The 21,167-nt window shown below is 38.5% G+C and overlaps 1 protein-coding gene across 3 annotated transcripts in view; it reads right to left on the reverse strand.

Moving 5' to 3' along the window:
- The window catches only part of DCDC2C (doublecortin domain containing 2C), a 196,257-nt gene that overhangs the window by 15,243 nt on the left and 159,847 nt on the right, over positions 1 to 21,167 (reverse strand). Inside the window, exon 13 of one of the 3 annotated variants that reach the window (XM_036752673.1) lies at positions 7,314 to 7,370. The exons of the other annotated variants lie outside the window; for them this stretch is intronic. Coding sequence (XP_036608568.1) covers positions 7,314 to 7,370 — 57 coding nt within the window. The remainder of the gene's footprint in view (positions 1 to 7,313; positions 7,371 to 21,167) is intronic. 3 annotated transcript variants of the gene reach the window in all.

A 21,167-nucleotide genomic window follows, 5' to 3' on the forward strand; every position in this document is an offset into this window, starting at 1 on the left:
TACTTGCTACCACCAACACTAACCATTGACCAATTATTATCAATATGTTGACAATATTAAGTCCAACAGCCCTGAGACTACCAGTGCCCCCTCCCACAGACCACTGGTCCTGCTTCCAACCTGGCCCTGGAACCCATCTTCCAGGGAAGCTTCTCCTATGGAGATGGAGCTTACCAGCCCCAACAACTGCTACTCATAAGATGGGAAAACCAGCCTAAGAGAAGCAGCAAAGCACTCTGAGGGAGAGAAAGAAAGCAGCATGGGATAGGCAAGTCCAATAGCCATGGCCATTTTCCATAGACTTTTATGTTGAAAACCTGGGCACAAGAGCCAAGGGGGAAAAAACTACCAACTCTACCTCCTGCCCAGCCCCCAAAAGCCATTAGCCAGAGAACCAACCCTTGTGAGTATGAGATGGGGCAACTGCTTCTATAGGTGCTCTAACCCTGCCTCCTCAGCAGCCAAAGCTACTAAAGACCTGAAAAATAAAGTTCTTCCCACCAAAATCCTTGGCACTATTAAACTGTTCAGCTTCAGAAATGGAAATAGTTTTTTCAGCTGTTCAATTACATGAAAGATGATATATTATGGAATTTCTGTGGCATATGATGAACAAGATGGAGGACCAGTAACTTTCCTCTTTACGATCTCACAAACCTCTCCTAAACAGGAATTACATGTAAGACACAAAGCAATTTCAGCTATCTCCACTCTCTAAGACACCAAGAACCTTAATGAGGTAAAAACCCAATGAACTAATAGTGGAGAAGACTAATCCCTAACCCCTCATTGGCTCTTTCAGTATTTCCTTGTCTACCACCAGCCACTACTTACTAGTAGATTTAGAATCCAAGATAGTTAACAGATATATATGACCAAAAGTCATATCTCAATAGATAAATGGTCAAAGGATATGAAAAAACAGTTATCAAAAGAATTGCAAACTATTAACAATTACACGAATGTTCCAAATCACTAATAAAAAGAAAAATTCAAATCAGAACCACCCTGAGATTGAACCTAACTCATTGCTAATCAGCAAACATGATTAAAGATAGGAATAGTCAATGTTGAAAAGATTAGGGGAACACAAGAACACTACTACAATATTGTAGAACTGTTACTCATTTTGAAAAATAATTTGAATTATGCAAATAAGGTGACTATAATATCCATACCTTTTGACCCACAGATTACATTACTAGGCTTATACATACACCTCCCCTCCAAAAAAATTTACAGCACCACTTCTTGTGAAAACAAAATAAATGCCTATCAATTGGGGAATGGCTAAACAAATTTTAATATATGATGTAATGAAATATTATCATACTATAAGAAATTAGGAATGTGATGAGTACAAAGAAGCATGGAAAGATCTGCATGTACTGACACGAAATGGAGTAAGCAAAACCAAGAAAAGTAATATGTACAATGACTACAACAATGAAAATGAAAAAAAAAACTACCAAAAAAAGCAAATACTACAAAATTGCAAAGGACAAGTATGGTTTGAAAAAAGAGCTATAAAAAGACACATCTACTCTATCCCAATGCAGAGGAGTTCATGACTAGGATACACTGCATTTTAGACTTTTTTGACATATTGATCCATTATAGGCAGTTATATTCACATATAGACTATATGTATATGTGTGTACGTAAATGTATGCATGTATACAAACAGACTCTGAGAGTGTATGACTGTAAGTGTATCTCACAGTCAGGTGGAACAGTGAATACAGCACTGGACTTGGGAGTCATGAATCTCTGAATCCAGTCTCAGACAATTACTAGCTGCATGACCCTGGGCAAGTCATTCAACCTCTGCCTGTTTCCTTATCTGCAAAACGAAGCTAATAATAACGCCTAAGTCCCAGGGTTGTTATAAGGATAAAATGAGACAATATTTGTAAAGCATTTCCTAACTTCAAAGCACTACTATAAATGCTAGGTATTTTTTTTCTCGTCTTGTTTCATCTTTTAAAATATTTATTATGTGGTATGACTCTCCAGGAGGGTGAACTTGAAGGTACTGAGGTCAATTATGGGAAGGGAAAGGAAAGGGGAAAATGGGAAGGAAGGAAACAAATGTAAGGGAGGGGAAGGGAAGGAGGACATAAATAAAAACCTAAAAAAAAAAAAGATAATGCCACCATCTGCTTTGCTCCTGAACTCTAACAACGGTGCCTTTCCATCTAAATGGCAACTGAAAGCCCTTGAGATTAGAATTGTCTTACTTTGTCATTTGTAAACACAATGCTTAGCACAGTGCTTTGCATTTAATAATCATTTAATTTATTTATATTCATCTGTTACATTTATCTATTCATAGGATCAAATTATCCTTGGGGAAGGACCCAATACATTCACTCAAGATTTTACTAAGCACCTACTGTGTGAAAACCACTATGCTAGTCCAGTTGGATAACATCTAGTCCCAAAAGTCAGTAGGCTTACAAATCAAATAGACTCTATGTAATCAGTACTAAGCAAAGTCTTTGAAGATTCCACATTACTTTCTCCTTTTTTAATGGGGAAAACATTTTTAACATTTAAACTTCTAATAACTTCCATATGACAATGACATAAGCCAACCAAAGCATGAGTCTAGTTTCAATGTGAAATGAGTAATTCCAAAATCTTCAGCTCTTTTCTTTTTCTTTTCTATAGTGTGTTGGACATCTGATCTTTATGATCTGAGCAGGGTTATGTTGATATGTTGGCAGTGTTATATCAGGACTGTCATTGACTTGACATCATGGACCATCAAATGCAAATATCTCTGAAAGGGTAAAATTCAATGTATGCATAAGAACTCTTATAGGACAGTGACCAGAACAAAACTACACAGAGCATTTAATGCAACAGTAGACCTCAGATTTTTACAGGAGTGGGGCCATGTGTTGCCCACTAGGTCCTCAAGTGAGACCCTTATTCTGAATCCAAACTTCTCAGAACAAATCCCCTTAATAGAAGGATTTGTTCCGTAAAATGTGGACTCAGTCAAAAGGCCATACCCAAAGACCTAAAAGGCCACAAGTGTCCTCAAGGCCGCAGGTTACCTACTCCTGCCTCAGAACAATTAGTAGCTACTGCCCAATGAAAGAGAAGGGGCAAGAATGGTATCTTCTATGTGAAAAGTTAATATGGGGCCACTATCCTATAATTTCTACTTGGGAAAAAATTGGCTACATTCTCCAGCACCAATTTACAATTCTTTATTAAATTAAGTCTCTCAAAAAGACTATTTATTTTTGCCAAGGGGAATTTGAGGAAAATATATATATCTGCCCCCCTGTACATGCATAAATACTTCACATATATGCATGTACGCATTAATGATGATAAAAGTAATGATAATAGTAATAGCTAACATTTATATAGTGCTTACTATATACATCAGGCACTATGCTAAGTGCTTTACAATTATTATCTTGTATGATCCTTACAACCACCCTGGGAGAGAGATGCTATTATTTTCCCATTTTACAGATGAGGGAATTGAGGCAAAGAGAAGTTAAACAACTTGTCCAGAGTCACAATCAAGTAAGTGTCTAAGGCTGGATTTGAACTCAGGTCTTCCTTCCTTACTCCAGGGCCTGGTATTCTATCCACTGCTATACATAGCTACCTAGTACATATGTACACATATACAAACAACATAGGGTTCAGAGTCCTAAAAATCAGCTTGTTTTAGAGGGACATGATTTGGATAATTTTTTAAGTTCCTCAGAAGTAATAAACTAAATATACAGAATGAGACACACATTTTTTGATATGGCTAATGTGGGAATTTGTTTTTCTTGACTATGCTTACTTTTTACAAGGGTTTTTTGTTTTGTTTCATTATGTTTTCCATTAGGGAGGGAAGGGAAGTAGGTGGGAAAGAATATAAATGCTTGTAGATTTTAAAAATAATAATTTTTAAAAGTTTTTCAAGGAATTATTTTAGCTGGGAAAAACAAAATGGCAAAACACAATAATCCATGACATGTTAAAAGATGTAAACAAATCATCCTGGGTAAGTTTTGCTCTAACTTCAGACTAGAAGTTTTGTTTTTGTTTTGCATAGGGTCAATTCTTACATTTGAGTGCTCTGATAATCCAAACTGGGCAAAAAATTAAGGCATTTATTCTTTTTTCTTCTTTTCTGGTGTTTAACCTATTTTCTATTCTATTCTAGTATTCTGTTACCATTTGCTCCTGCTTCTCTTTCCCCACTCCCTTTTTGGTGTGTACCAGAGTCCTCTCTACCACAGTTCTGTTTACCTGATACCCAAACAAAACCTGTCTCTTCTGGGAAGGAGCATTCAGGTATCCGTTGTCAGCAGGGTGTCTAACCTGCTTCTCAAGCAGGCTGATCATTTTGACAAGTGCCTAGCACTCCATTCTTCCCCTACCACCTTCTCTTGGGGGCCAGCTTGGGGAGGGGGGAGGAGAGAGAATGTCTTGCCCTTATGTTTGTCCTAGACTCCCAAATGGATAGCTTCTATTTTTCCTTTTCCTATTTAGTCTTTTTCTCTTAAAGAGGCTCAGTCTGATCAGAACTTATATGTGACTGTTGACTTTTTCTTCCAGCCTGACGCTGGTTTGGCAAAATACAGATCACTGTGGTAGCAGCTTTCTTTCTCATTTGCAGTGATGGAGCTGGGATCTTCCTTAGAAATCTTCTTACCCTATTTCTTTTTTCTAAAAGTACAATCCAAATCTGTTTTGCTCAAAAAAGAAAAATCCTCCCCTTTTTAAATTTCATATAGCTAATATTTTTGAGGACTTGGTCTTCTCTTGCAAGCTAAATTATCTTTTCTCCTTGTGCTCTGAGGAATCTTTTGCTTCTTGTCCATGGTAATTATTCATTTCAACAAGAAGTGGATTAAATTCATCTTGGTGAGCAAGCCAGTTGTCTCATAGTTAGCTGATGCTCCAAACCCAAGTTGGTTGTTTTTAACTTGAATTATAATATATTCCATGGCCTTTTTGAGTCCTGGCCTAGACCCATTCTCTTGGACCATCCTATCTTTTCCAAGAGTTTTTGGCCCAATTTGGAATTATTATTCCACACCACATTCCTTGGACCCATAGACCACTTCTGCTTTTTTGGTGAAGTTACAGCCCCCAAAATGAAATAAGAGTTCGGACTGACGGTCCACATGTTGTGAAGTGAAATGAAACAAAACTGAGATAGAACTAGTCCAAAGGGAAGGAAAGGTCACATCTATACATATGCACATCTAGGTCCTCCATGATGTATAACTATAAGCATTATGATACTTGAATAATATAAATGTAATCACATGGCTGGAATTGTAAATAAAACAAGGAAAAATCAAAGGAACCAAGTAAAGAGAAATAAAATGGCACCTGTCCAACTTTTCTAATCCAAACAAATACCTAACAACTGGTAATGAAAAAAGTTGGTGCCAGACATGTCATATAAAAATTTCACTGATCTTAGAATCCTAGAATCATAGCGTGAATGAGTTAGAAGAGATCTCACTTAGCATCTTCAAAAAGATAGTCACATAATATCACCAAGAGCAGAAGACTAGTTTATAAAAGTGGAGAAAGTAAAAGTATTAGTCTGACACTTCCCAATTCCCACATTGGTACAGATTGAGCCTAGAGGCTTGAAATGATAATGGAAGGACTTAGGCAGACATGAGATCAGTCTTCAAGTAATTAGAAAGAAGAGACTGGAATTGTTCTGATTAGCATTGAACGTAGACCCAGGAGCAATGGAAAGATGTTACAAAGGGACAAATTTAGGTTCACTACCATGAAAAGCTTCCTGGCAATTAAACGAATGAGCTGCTTCAGAAAGTAGTGAGTTCTGGCTTACTTAGAGTCTTCAAGCAAAATCTGCATAACATCTTGACAGGCGTGTCCTAGAGGACATCATTTTTAGGTATGGGTTAGATTTTCAGTTCTGGAGGTCCTTTCTAACTCTGAAATTCTGATTCTGTCCAACCAAAAATTGTACTATTTGATGTCCTTTTAAATCTCCTCCTCCTGAAAACCACCCTATTCAGCAGGACTCAGCTCAATGATCATGTCTTCAATGAAGCCTTCCTTGATCTGCTCCTCCAGTGAAAATTAATCTTTTTTCCTTAAACCTTTCACAGTATTTTTCTTATAAGAGTAACTACTCAGATTTACATAGTACTTTAAAGTTTACATAATGGTTTCCTCATGACAGCCCTAGGAGGTTGGTAGTCACACTTTCATGTACTCTTGTATTGTATTATATAGTTATATGCATATATTCATCTCCCTTATTAAACGTAAGCTCTTTGAAGACATAGAAAGAGTGCTGGATTTGAAGCCAAAGGTTCAGAATCCACATCTAACATCACTATCTATGGAATCATGGCAGATCATTTAACTTCTCTGGGCCTCAGTTTCCTCACCAATAAAATTAGGGTGATGGTAGGAAATAGATAATCCCTAAGTTCCCTTCCAGCACTAAATTATGTTCCAACTTTATACACCTAACAGCCAACTCAGTGCTTTGCAGAGATTAGAGGTTTATTAAATGTTTGTAGAATTAAATAAGTGTGGAATCTCCCAAAGTGAATTCATCTATAAAATGTATGTGGACATGTTGGTCCATTAAAAAAATCAAAGCATCAAAAGGAGGAGAAGCAAGACCAATAATTTAAAAGTCCCCCAAAATATAGAAAAGTAAATAAAAATAGAAAGCTTTCATGATTTGTGATCTTTTGTGCATGGAATGGGATTTTGGAGAGATTGCACATTATCTTACAAATCATGGCTTTGGGCTAGGAAGGGTGGGAAGAGGAAGAGCCCAAAGACATGACACTGGTCCAAATATATAGTAGTTTATATTATAACCAGATACATGACTTTAAAAAACCAAATAAAAATAAATGCAATATAAGAATATAAATAATGAATATAATAGTTGATATTAAATCCAGAAAATGGCATTTTGGCACTGGGAGCAGGGAGCCTGCTAAAGGAGGCATATTCATTTTTCATGAGAATTGAGAGCCATCAATGTACATAATAATGGGCTCTGGGCTGTGGTTAGAATATAAACATTTCTGTCAGAACTCTTCTGTAGCTCCAATAACTAAAGCCTGAGAAAGTTTCTCCATATGGAACTGAGCAAGAAACAAGAACAATTTACATCTTCCCTTCCCCTTCCTGCCTCATCTCTGATGACCATCCTCAATTTCTTTCTCCCGTCCATTGGTCCTATGATTATGACTTTATATTGAAGTAGTAGAGAAAGTGCTAGCCTCTGAGTTAGAAGGAATGTGGGTTCAAATCTTGCCTCAGATACTTACAGTACATGTCACCACGGGCAAATCGCTTATTCTCTCTGTGCTGCAGAATTTTCTTATCTGTAAACCAAGGATAATAATACCAGTAGGCCTTATCTTACAAGGTTATCAATGAGATCATGTACATAAACAGTTTACAAACCCTAAAGTGCCAGATCAATTTTAGCTTTTATTATTGTCCCCTATTCTTACATAACAGCTATGTGCATATGTATCTTTCTTTCCTATTAGTTTGTAAACTCCTTGAAAGTTAGGTTTGTATTGTACATATTTTTATATTCCCCAGTATCCTGGGTACTCAAGAAATATTTGTTGAATGAATGCATATAATTAGAGAAATATTATATGTGCACCTACAGGGTTAACTCAGTTCAACAAACAGTGCTGTATGTTACAGGGCATTATGCTAAGAGCTCAGAATGGAAAGATGAGTGAAACAAGATCCCTGTCCTCAAAGACTTTATATATAATCTATCAGAGAGAGATAAAATGGGTCCACAAGTAACTATAATCCAATGGATAGCCCTAAAGAGTACGGCAGGAATGAAATGCTAGGAGAATTCACAGAAGGGAAGAATTATTTCTGTATAAGGAAGAATCAGAAATTTTTTCTTTCTCCAAACTCCCAAAAGTCTCTTTGGTAACTCTCATATTCATTGATTATACACAGTCATCTGTGCGGTCATCTCTCTCACCAGACTTAAGATCTTTGAGGGCAGGGACTCAGTCCAATTTCATCAGAATCATGGATTCTCCCCTCGGGGTTAGAAAGAATCTGTAGTCATTTAGTCTAGCCCATTATAAGATCGTGTCACAGAACATGTTGTTGCTTTTGACTCATATGGAGCTTGCAGTCCAATAAATCTCCCAAATCTTTTTTTCTCTTTCTAGCCGTACTTCCCCCATTTTGTTCTTATGAGGTTGATTTTTGAATTCCAGTGCTGGACTTTACATTTATCCCTGTTAAAGTTATCATATTAGGTTTGATCTGACACTATTTTCACCTTTTGAAATCCATCTCAATTTCAACCATCCTTGGTACTGTAGGCCAGGGTGTTTCAACCATCTGGGTCCTGAAGGCTTGGTGTTACTGTCAAATAAAAGTCAGTAAAGGATTTTCATTTTTGCTTATGTCCCTGACTGCCATGATATACAATAGCTGCTAGTTATGAATTTAGATGTCCTGCACATACTTGAGGAAACAAATAAATTGTAACTGACTTGTCAAAGTCAGTAATACCTATGCAAATATAGGCCACCCTAAGACAACATGTTTACTAAATAATTAGAAACAAATTGGGAATCCATTATAAATTAATGTTTTTTTATAAAGCCCAAAAGCTACACCACACTACAAATATATGGACCTTTTCCACCACAATAATAAAATTCTTCACCCTGGAAGTATTGAAGCATATAGATGTTTATATCCCCATATATACATGCACATTAAAATAGGAAAACAGTTGTTCTCTTGGAGCTGCACATTCCCAAGTCGTATGCATGACAAAATTCTCCTTGACACAGTCTGCACACTTAGAAATATTTTAGCTAATAAGTATTTGCGTTTAAACTACACTCAAAAGCAAAATAAAGAGACTCAAACTCTTTTGAAGGCTAGACTTTCTGGCATACAAAAAGAACAAGATGGGCAAGAGCAGCTGGGGGAGCTCACAGTCACTGAAGGAAGAAATTCAAGAAGTGGTTAGAAGAGTTGATTGGAAAGATTAAACCGCTAACAGGAGCAGCTGGGGGAATTTTAAAATTGGAGCAAGGAGAAGGGAATGGGAACCAAGAGTTTTAAGACAAGGCAGATTTTGATTAGAATAAGATTTTGTCAAGGGGCCGCCAAGAACCTGCCTGAACGGCAACAGCTGAATGAGGTCAGGAAAGCTTCTACTTTGTACCCACCATGGATTACACCAATTGGGCATTTTCAAATGTACCCTAATTTGCACATGCTAGAAGGAAAGCATTCAACACCAGGCTTAAGACATGGATTTTCATTTTTGCTTATGTCTCTGACTGCCACGATACACAACAGCTGCTCGTTATGAATTAAGACATCATGTAGAAACTTGAGGCAACAAATTCTATATTTTGGCTTAAGGTATAATTAGTTTTGAAATTTTAGAAGCACAGTGTGGGGTAGCATTTTTCTTTTGTATTTGGTAATAATTACCTAGCAATGATTTGTCAGCAGGCTAGAAATATGAAAAGTTGTTTCACAAAATTAAAAAATTCAGTAAGAAAGGGATTGGATCAATATTAAAAGATTAGCCATAGGATCATAAGAGAACTAGAAGGGAGTTTAGAGATTACCTACCCTACCATTATTTTACAGATGAGGAAGACTATAGAGATTAGATGATTTGCCCAAAGGGAAGAGAAGGGAATAAGCATTATATAATACCTTTCATGTGCCAGGCACCAAGGGAAACACTTTTGCAAACATTATGCCATTTGATGCTGGGAGGTAGGGGCTATTATGAGCCCCATTTCACAGCTGAGGAAACTGAGGTGGACAAAGGGTAAAATGATGCTGCCTCAAAAAAAATCTTTTAAAAATGATTATAGAACTTATCAAGGCATCTAGGTGGCTCAGTGGAGATAGAGTAGCAGGCCTGCAGTCAGGAAGACCTGAGATCAAATATGACCTCAGATACTAGCTGTATGACCCTGGGCAAGTCACTTCACTCTGTTTATTTCAGTTTCCTCCCCTGTAAAATGAGCTGGAGAAGGAAACGGAAAACCACTCCAGTATCTTTGCCAAGAAAAACCCCAGACAGAGTCATGGAGAGTCTGATACAAGTGAACAACAATAACAAACAGAACTTATCAAACCCTTCATTCTACCTCTTTATTTTTCCTCTTATAGGTCATAGGATAGTAGTTTTAGAGATAGAAAAGATCTTAGAGGCCACTGAGTGCAACCCCTTCATTTGACAGATAAGAAAACTGAGGCTGAGTATAGTTGAGTGACTTTGACCAGGGTCACAGACATAACAAGTATCTTGAAAGCCCATTCATCTGGTCCTGAGTCCAGCACTCTCTCCAATGTTGTGCCTAGCTGTTTCTTGGGATAGTAAGTTACACAATCCTGTCGCTCACTATATGAAGCAATTATTATACTTTTCCTAAACCAGGGGTGGGAAACCTATTACCTCAAGGCTACATGTGGCCTTCTAGGTCCTTTAGTATGGCCTTTTGACCGAGTCCAAGTTTTACAGAACAAATCCTTTTATTAGGGGGATTTGTTTTGTGAAGTTTCGATTTAGTCAAAGGGCTGCACTTGAGGACCTAGAAGGCCACATCTGGCCTTGAGGTTGCAGGGTCCCCACCCTACCCTTGTCCTAAACCTTTCCCCCTCCATAACTGCCCTACGTTGATGCCTCACTGTGTCATAAAGGAGACACTGGGTTTTCAAAGGCAAGGATAGCAGAGGACAAACCCTGGAAGGTTCTACCTATCTGGAAAGGCTTCAAGAACAGTCTCAGTGACAGAATTTGTCTGCTTTCCAAGGACCAGTTTAGCTAAGGATAGAAGGCTCAGCTCCAGTTGGACATGAGGTGATGGATTATTTGGTCATGGCAACTCACAAAACAAAGAAAAATTTCAAATGACCCTCTTCAATCTACTCCCACTTTTCTTCAGTCACAGTGGTGGAAGAGAAGGCAGAGGATTCTAAAAATCAAGTAGCCAACCATCTATCAGCAGTAATTTAACTTTCGGTACACTAAATGTGAGATCCTTATCCAATTACCAAGTACTTGATCTACTGCTAAAGGTGGTGAAGTGTATTAATGTTGATATTCTCACTATGAATGAAATCAGAAGATATAAGGAAATAAATAGAAGAATATCTTAAAGGTTCTCATTAGGAAGGCAAAAAAAAATTAGTTAGGAAAGTCAGTTTCATTGGGCATCCAAAGACAACAGGAAACACCATTTCATGAGACATTTGGTCATTTTTCAATACAGTGTGTTATAGGGTCCACTAAACTATGACTGCCATAATTCGTTTCATAATAGCCAGCTTATATACAAGGATATATTTGTTTCTTAGAATTTTGCAATTGCCAATGCTATCATTCATCTAAGAAATATAATTGAACTGCTTGCTACGAAATGTACATATGCATATACATATTTAGACAACTCATAATAATTAAGATCTTTCTCCTATGTTATTATCTTGTGTAACAGAAGTTTATTCTCCCTTCTTAACAGAATCTGAATCAGTATCAATATGTAGAATCTGAGGGGAAAGGAATGAGGGGAAAGGCTTTTGATCCTTATGCTGAGAGGCCAACTCAAGACTACCCTCCTGGCACTGAACAAGCAATTTAGAATTAGCTAATATCCTTTGAAGTTGTAATAGCTTATTGTCTTCCTTTGTTTTCACCCCTAAGACCAGCCAACAAAGTCTTGTCACTTCCCCAATTCTAATTTCATAAATAGCTATCTATTTAGGTCCAAATGGCCCTTGTACAACTTGGGATTATAGATAAGATCCTCCTTATTCCCCCTGTTAACCAACTTTTGGTAAATGAGGAAATATTCCAATCCCATATTCTCACATCCTTCAACCAATTACTGTACTCAAAAGAGCCCAAAAATAGATCTGGAAGTAAAAGTAATAAATGGCACCCTGTTCCACACCAATCACATCCTGGAACCACTAAAAAAGATGGAGTATCTCTTTACACATCTCAAAGATGAGATTTTTTCCTATACAAAAGAGAAAGTTGGGAAGCCATCCAAAGGAAGCTGCCATACCACTATCCTCCTTTGAATGGAGGTCTGATAGTCCACAACACCCCCCTTCTGATCTCCAGCCAGTTGGAATATCCTCAAATAAATCTCTTTTGGGCATATAAGTTGTATGGAAGTTTTCTCCTTTGTCTTTTTTAGGTGCATATTGTGGACAACCACAAAAACACTCATTTGGAGAAGCATTTGCCTCCAGAGGAACTGAAATGGGACGAAGTTGATCAAGCCTTCTCATCTTTAATATTCTTTGAACTCTCAAAGAGAGACCTCATCCTAATTACTGCAATGATTGGTCTTAATTTAAAATGTTCATGATAAGCATGCGCCACCAAAAAAAGGCATGTGGTACATGATAAGAGCCTGTAAAGTCAGCATATATGTTTTATAGTTAATAACTTCAATGTGAAGACGGGAACAGGTGAAAACCAAATAGCTGTTGAAAATATGGTTCAAGAATAAGAATGAAAGAAATCAAAGGTTACTCAGAGGACACATTCCTATAATATTATGAATAGCCCCTTCAGAAAGAAAGTTCATAGAATATCATTTTAGATCTGAAAGGGACCTTGTTCAACCTCCTCATTTGCCAATGAGGAAATTGAGGCCCAGAGATATTAAATTAAAATCAACACTAAATTAGGAAAATGAGAAGGAACAGAAGACGCTTCTTGTGATGATAACATCTCCAAACTGACCTACTGAAAAAATCATGGATACTTTAAAATGATTCATGGATAAAGAGAAAGACCTTAACTCTGATTATCACAGTTTCCTGCAGAAGCTTTCCGTAGCAGACCAAACCTTCAGAGTTGAGATGAACTGTCTAGAATAGGGCTGTCCAAAATGTGCCCCCCGCCACAAGCATGGAAATTTACATAAATACTTTAGTAAAGGAAGCCGAGCTACCACAGAGCTCTCACTAAAATGGCAAATCAAAATATGTTGTCTATTGTTTCAATGAAAACCTGAAGTTGGACAGCCCTGGTCTAGAGCTATGGTTGTTGTTGTTGATCAATCATTTCAATTGTGTCCTACTCTTCATCACCCCATTTGGGGTTTTCTTGGAAAAGATTCTGGAGTGGTTTGCCATTTCCTTCTCCAGTTCATTTTACAGATGAGGAAACTGAGGCAAACAGGGTTAAATGACTTGCCCAGGGTCACACAGCTGCTAAGTGTCTGAGGCCAGATTTGAATTCAGGAAGATGAGTCTTCCTGACTCCAGGCCCTGTACTCTATCCACTGTACCACCTAGCTACCCTATGGAGCAGTGATGCCAAACTCAAATAGAAATGGGGGCCATCAAACTATACAAAAGATCCCTTTGGAATGCATATTGACTTAGAAAACCACATATTCAAATGATCTATATTTTATTATATATATTTTATTTATTTTGTTAAATATTTCCCAATGATATTTTAATCGAGCTCAGGCTGCACACTAGTATTACAGGCAGCTGCCTGCATATCTGATGCCTCTGATGTAAAGGATACAATTTACAACCGGGTTTGGTGACTATAAAAAAACATTCGACTTAGGAGAGCAAAATGCAGTCTTAAAGGCTCTTCTTCAACAACATATTTAGATCATACAAGGTGATCTTAAGATAGCTGCAACCATAAATATGATTTTAGCAACCTTCTTATTAACAAGAAAAATAAAGGTATAAAATAGAGACAGGCTCACCAAAGGTGTTCAACATTGTCATGGAGCATAGCACATCTAGAATTAAAGCAGAAGAGGAATTCTCTATAAATTGTGAGGTACCCCAGGTGCTCCTGTTTGCGGATTTTACAATGCTGATTTCATTAAACCCAGGAGACTGTATACATCCTACTAAAGGAGATACCTGTCAACTAGAAAGCAATCAATCAAAAATGTATTAAGCGCTTACAAATGCCAAGCACCATACTAAACTCTAGGGCTACAAAAACAAAACAAAATAAAACAAAACAAAAAGATACCTGTTCTCAAGCAGCTTATTTTCTAACAAGAGAGAGCAGATGGAAGGAAACCTTAGAGGGGTTGGGTATTAGCATTTGGGGGACCAGGAAAGGCCTCCCAGAGGAGGTGGCCCTTAAGCTGAATTTTAGAGGAAGCCAGGAATTTTAAGAGTTGGAAGCCGGGGAAAAGAGTGTTTCAGGCATGGGAAGACATCATTGAAAAGGCACAAAAATTGGAAATATGCAAGGAACAGGAAGTAGGCCAGCATGGATGAATTGTAGAATAGAGGAAAAAAGTATAAAAAGTTTATAAAGAATGAAAAGACAAAGCTTGTGAAAAGCTTTAATGTCAAACAAATGCCCTTATATTGGAAATGAGAGATAATTGAAGGCTATTGGAGTTCAGTTGGGAGGAAGGTGATACCATCAGCTCTGTGATTTAGGAAAATCACTCCAGTCACTATTTAAAGGATGACTTGCAATTGGGAATCATGAAGGAGGAAAAACAATTAGAGAGCTATTGTAATATTCCAAACAGGAGGAGATGAGGACCTTAACTTGAGTAGTAGCTGTATGTGGGAGAAGGGGATAGATGCAAGAAATGTAGGGGGGGGAAATCAAAATGATTTGGAGAGTGATTAGATATGTAGAATGGGACAGGGAGGAGCTGAAGATGACACTGAGTTTTCAAATCTGGGTAATTGAATGATAGGGCAGCTAGGTGGTGTAGTGGATAAAGCACGGGGCTTGCAATGAGGAAGTCTCGTCTTAATGAGGTCATATCTGGCCTCAGACACTTACTAGCTGTGCGACCCTGCACAAGTCACTTAACCCTGTTTGCCTCAGCTTCCTCATCTGCAGAATGAGCTGGAGAAGGAAATGGCAAACCACTCCAGTATCTCTGCCAAGAAAACCCCAAAATGTGGTCACAGAGAACAGGACAAAATTGAACAAACAACAGCAAACTGTGTAATGGCGCCTTTGACAGTAAAAGGGTAGTTCATGAGGAGAGGGGATCTACAATGTTCCAGGTAAATGATAAACCAGCTTCTCTTTATGCTAGCTACTCTGTATAAACATTTCTAGTAACTGGAAATTCATTCCTTTGAGCCACGGTTCATTCCATTGTTGGACAAATCTAAATGTTGAGAAATTACTGTTTATGTAGAATCAAAATCGGCCTCCCTGCACTTTATAGTGTGTTAAGATTTGGGCCTAGAAGGAAATCTAGGCCCAGCCCCCTTATTTTATAGATAAGGACATTGAGAGATAAAGTCAACTTGCTCAAAGTCACACAACTAACAAATAGAAAAGCTATTTCCACTTTGTGCCCCTCCCCCAGTCCCACTGCTTTGGACCACATTGAATAAATATAGGGTGTCCCAGAAGTCATAGTATAGTTTTAAGACAGATCACAGAAGCCCCCTAACAATTAGAAATGCCCAAAGGCAAAATGGACTGCCTCATGAGGTAGTGAGCTCACAGACACTCAGTCTTCAAGTGGACTTTGGATAACAACTGGTCAAAGATATTGCAAAAAGGATTTCTACCTAGGTGTGGGTTAAATGAGGTGGCCTCTGAGGATCTTTATAAGCTATAAGATTCTGTGATTCTGTGACTAGGCACAAAACCCGTCTGCATCACAATTATGCCTCAGGCAACCTTGATAAAGGCTGTCAAGGGACATCAAGGAAAATGGGCACAACGTGACTTGGGCCCGTCACCGTAAATTCACAGAAAGACAGAAGGAAAAGGAGAGCTTGAGAACATTATAATTAATTTTGCTTGGAGTAGGCTGCTTCTGCATGTCACAGGAGGCTGTCAAAATAGACAGCATTTATAGGAAAGAACAACAAAGCCATGATGTGCTTTTTGAACTAGAATCAAAAAGGAAGTCAGCCTCATTATGTGAATGCCTCACTGGTTACAACAGGCCTCTCACTGCCTGTTGGGCCCAAAGAGTTAACAACTGGCTCCCTGAGTGACAGTCTCCCATCCAGGCCTCAGAACACCAAATGGATTGGAAATTGCAAAAGCTGTTGAAAACACATCTTTCGTTTCACCACTCCCTGGGTTCTCAGTCTGGCTGAAATCAGAGCAAAAAGATAAATAAATGAGAAGAATGACAAGACATGAAGGTAGAAAAAGGATACTATGTTGGTATTAGGGCTCCTCTGAGAGCTCATGGCACTATCTGGCACTCGGGCTTATGACTCCACGAGGAACAGAAACAGAATGGAAAGACTCACTTGCACCTGTTCAGGAAGAGAGAAGCAGGTTGGTGAAAAGGACAGAAACACACAGGCCACAGGGCATCATGCAACCTCATCTGTCTAACCTCACCTTTGCCCCACAGCTGCCTTCATGGAGTAGTGACAACATCCCCAGAGTCAGAGCCAGGAAACCTGAATGTGAATTCTGGCTCTGCTTCTTACTACTTATGTAACCTTGAGTACCTCACTCTATTTCTCATTGCCCCAGTTTTCTCATCTCTAAGTCCTATTATCAAGAGCCATAACTAGAAACTGTTGCACCTGGAGCAAATGCACAGGCGTTTGCTACAGCCCACAGTTTCAGAATTTTCTAGTTGGACTAATTATTATTGCTAACTTGGTGCAACCCTGTGCTGATGCTAATCTATTGAAGGGCTGCAAGTAGTCAGCATCCTTTAAATTTGTCACCCTTAGGAAAAGTTCAGGCCTCTCTCCACCCTAGTTACAGCTCCGCTTAGAATTCTAATTTCCCTAGTCACTATAGGCACAATCACAATGGAACAAGGAGAAATTAGTGGAAAACACAATAAAAAAAACTATGGACTTGTTTCTTGGCTAAGAACAAATTGGTTTTGGGTTTTTTTTCCTTTTCTTTCTCTCCCCTCTCCCCATCCCCAACACACATAATGCTAAATAAGACGGGAGAAAAAAATCCCTCCTAGTCAGCAGAATAACTCACTACAATTGAAGGATGTAACTTTAAAATGCCTTATTTTCCCTGACAAATTACACCTGAAGTATCAGAAGGCATTTTTAACGATATTCCTATGGTAAAATCAAGGATTTTACAGTCCTTTGGATGAATATAATAGAAAGAACTCTGTACTTGATTTTAGAAGACCTGGGTTTAAAACTAAGTAGCACAGTGGGAAAAAGTCTGACCTGAGAATCAGAATGCCTGGGTTACAGTTTGACTATAACCCTATCACCCCCCACCCCACCCCATATAGCTGGGTGCTCTTGGGCGAGTTACCTAACCTTTCTGAAATTCGGCTTCTTTGTCTGTAAAATAAAGGGTCCTCAGAGGTCATCTAGTCCAGACCCATCATTTTTCAGTTAAGGAAACTCAGGCCCAGAGAAGGAAAGTAAGCTGTCTAAAGTTATACAAGTAGTATGTATCAGAGATAGGATTTGAACCCAGAGCCTCTGACTCCCTATACCACACTGCCTCCCCTATTATAATATTTGTACTATCTCATAGAGTCGTTGTGAAAAACCATAGATTAAAACTGATCAGTTGAGGTAATTTAGGTAAAGGTAAAACAGTTTTTAAAAGTAAAGTTTTACATAAATGTTATTGATCATTATAGCATTTCAGAGGTCATGTGGTCAATTGTGGTTATATACTTCAAGAGAAAAAACTCATTCATTCACATGGTTGTTACTGAAATGCTGCTCAAAGATCTAGCAGGCTGAAATTGTACTACTTGTAAATGACACTGTGGGGTTTTCTTACTCAAAAGGCAACCAGATCACTAAAAAAGCTCAGGAAAAGTCAGAGTGGAAAATAATGTAGAATTCAATTTAAAAGGGCAGCAGCATCCATGAGTTTTGAAGGAAGGTAAGAGTATGAGTTGTAACCTCTGTGGGTCTTGTTTTGGTTTGGCTTTTTTTCCATCTTTCATCTAAGAGGATATGACTAGATGACCTCAAAGTGAGACAAGGAAAAGTCTGAGAGATAGAGTTTCTGGGTAATTAATAATCAATTTATTAATTATGCTAGCTGATAATAAATAAATCGATGGTCAGTGGCCTCTCTCAGTAACCAAAGACATCTAATGAAGATATTAAATGCCTTTATGTGCTTTTAGAAAAGGGGGTGCGCCTGACAGGTGAAAACCAACCCTGATTGGAGAACAATTAATGCGTGGGTAGACGCCTTCAGCTCCTCCTGCTGAGAGCATGGCTTGTTCATGAGGTTCCACAATCTGGACAAAGGAATCCATCTCTACCCAGACCATTCTGGTTAGTTTTCTCCTTCATTAGCTGGGTTACCCTAAACTCCAATGGAAGGGTACAATGACATGGGCATAACACTTTGGGGCTGGAATTCACCTAAATTTGATTCTGTTTACACTCAAAACAGAAATAAGATCTCCTAGATGGGTGGGGTCCTGCCCAAGATCTAGGAGCATGTTCGCAATTTGGGCAATCTCACCTATCAGCAATGTCCTTCAGAGACTTATTTATAGGGGCTGGTCCCTGAATGAGGAAATAGAGAGAAAAAGCCCTTAATTCTAATTTAATAATTGCTTATTAATATAATATAAAATAATTTCTCCCAAAAGCTTTCCAACCCTATGAAGAATAAGACATTTTACGATGGAATTCTATTATGTTATAGTGTTTTTGCTTTTTAAAAATGTATACTATAGAGTGCTGATAGATTTTGTTTCTCACAAAAGTTAGGTGACTGACAGCCTGCAAAGAGGGGCCTGGATTGGAACGTCTGGCCTCTTCCAAGCTTAGAGTAAGCACGGGCAACTCCCTATGAGCAGAAAGCCCTCTTACCATACTCTCACTTATTCACATGTGATCTGTAGCAGAGCTGCATCCTAAAGCTTGGAATTTATAGCATGATAAGTACTCCTTAAGGGAGGCAGTGAAAAGACCCCATAAGTCAAAGGACTTGGGTTCAAATACCTCCTCTTCTCCTTAGTACCTTTGTTAAACTTGGAGTGAGTCACTTAAATTGCATTAGCCTCAGTTTCCTCATCTGAAAAATGAGGGTGTTGGGTTGGACGGAGCCTCTGAGGTCCTTTCCAGATTATGTGTATTCTGTCCAGCACTGGGAAAAGAGCTCTGGACACAGAGTGGGAAGAACTGGGCCATAGTCCTAGCTTTGGCACATCCTAGAGTCTTTTGTAAAACTCATCTATAAAATGAGGGTTTTAACACTTCTGTTCACCTACTTCATAAGTTTATTCTGAGAATCAGATGAGATACTATGTGCAAAGTCCTCTATCTTTACAATGTGCTTTATAGGGACAGTGTATTAATATGATGACCCCAGGTTAACCTATCTGATTAGTTTTGAGAATCATGCTCTGGGGCCTGGGTCTATCAATTCTAATGAGAAGACAGCACAAGGAAGGACACCCAGAAGTCTCTTCTAAAAGCCCAGAGGTTCTTTGATCTAAAATGGAAATCAAACATCTTCTGAAATATCCAAAAAGTGTTCCACCAGATCAGGGCAGAGTAACCCAGTGGAATGAACCCTGAACAGAGATTCAAAGCAACCATGGTTCTATTCTTCATGCTGCCACTAGTTGCCTGTGTAATGTTGAGTAGGTCATTCTCTCTCTGTGCCCCAGTTTCCCTAGGTATGAAGTGATGGGGCTAGTTAGATCAGGTGACCTCTAAGGTCCCTTCTTGCCCTAATACTCTATTAATCCACTGCTAAAGCTCGTTTGGTACCAATTCGCTCATTCTCGCATCACTAGATGGTGCTGTGGAGCTGAAATGTGATTCTGCTCACATAGGGTGACAAGCTTCCTGGATCACTGCTTCAAGGTCATTACACTGATTACGAAATTATTTGATAAACTTCCCTTGCCATCAAAGTGGTTTCATTTTTAATTCTCCAATATTCTTGTTAGGAGCTCTCAGGATGGAAGGATGAAAGTGTTGCCGGCTACCCAGTAATAAGTGGAAAATCAGTTACAGGCCTTCCAAGTAGGATGTTAATGAGCAGTCCAAATCCCCAGCCATCCCAGGCATAGACTAGAGCCTGAAGAATGCAGAAAGATCCTGAGAGGTTAAGAATCGAACATAGGAAGGAAAGTTAGAGACTGGAGTCTGGAATACCCATGGATCCAGGAGGACCCCAATTAGGCTCATTGCAATTCATAGGTGATTTTTCACCCAAAACTGAAGAGAGAAATGCTGCTGACCCTAATGTCATCTTCCCAGAGTCAATCCTCAGTTCTGCCTTCTCTATTTACAAGTTTTCTGTTTTCTTTTAGGGAGATGAACACACTTCAGTGTATTACAAAGGCAAAAAGGAGTGGAAGAGGATACATTACAAGCACTCCTCAAACTCCTACTTGGAATTCAACTTGACCATATAATTCCCAAGGCTTTGAAAGTCAAAGTAGATGACTTCCCTAGGCTTTCAAACACACCATGTACTCTCCAGCCTGTGCCACCGCTACAGATGTCTCTTATGCCTAGAATCTCCTGACTCACTTCTATTTATCTATTATTCCTTTAGGGGAATCCTCTTTTTCACCCTTGGCCTACTAATGAAATGGAAGGCCAATGCCTCGCATGTAAAAGACAGACAACAAATATTTGTTGACTGAAAGCAGGAAAATCTATCTGGCCCTTTTTCCTTGCAGTGCTGTGCCATATAGGTCCTGAGCAGTCAGGAGTCAGTCTCCCACAGCTAGCTAGCATCTTAATGACCTCATTATAAAAAGACAAATTGTATTCTTAGGACAATATCATAATTAAAATGCAAACAATACAGACAAAAACCTAATCTATTAATCTATACAGGAATGTAGATCGCTATCAGTTTATCTATATCTATCTAGACATTCAATGATCCTTAGACTACAGGGCAATATACAGATGCATGAATTCAAGTTCAAAATATTAAAACACAAGTAACTATTTTTTTAAAAACAGGTGTTGTTAAATAGATATGTGTCCTTGAAGAAGCTATTTCTTCTCCTTGAACCTCTGATTCATCTGTAAAATGAAAGGTTTGACTAGATAGTGTTTATTTCTCTTTACATTCAGTCAGTTAGTGACCTTGTTCACCGCTGTGGCATCAATAGCCACTTCTATACAAATGACATTTCAACCTATCTATCCAAGCCCAGCCTCTTCTCTCTGGTTCAACTGCCAGCTGGACATCTCTC

The sequence above is a fragment of the Trichosurus vulpecula genome, chromosome 3, assembly GCF_011100635.1.
Source record: "Trichosurus vulpecula isolate mTriVul1 chromosome 3, mTriVul1.pri, whole genome shotgun sequence".
Classification (NCBI taxonomy): Eukaryota; Metazoa; Chordata; class Mammalia; order Diprotodontia; family Phalangeridae; genus Trichosurus; species Trichosurus vulpecula.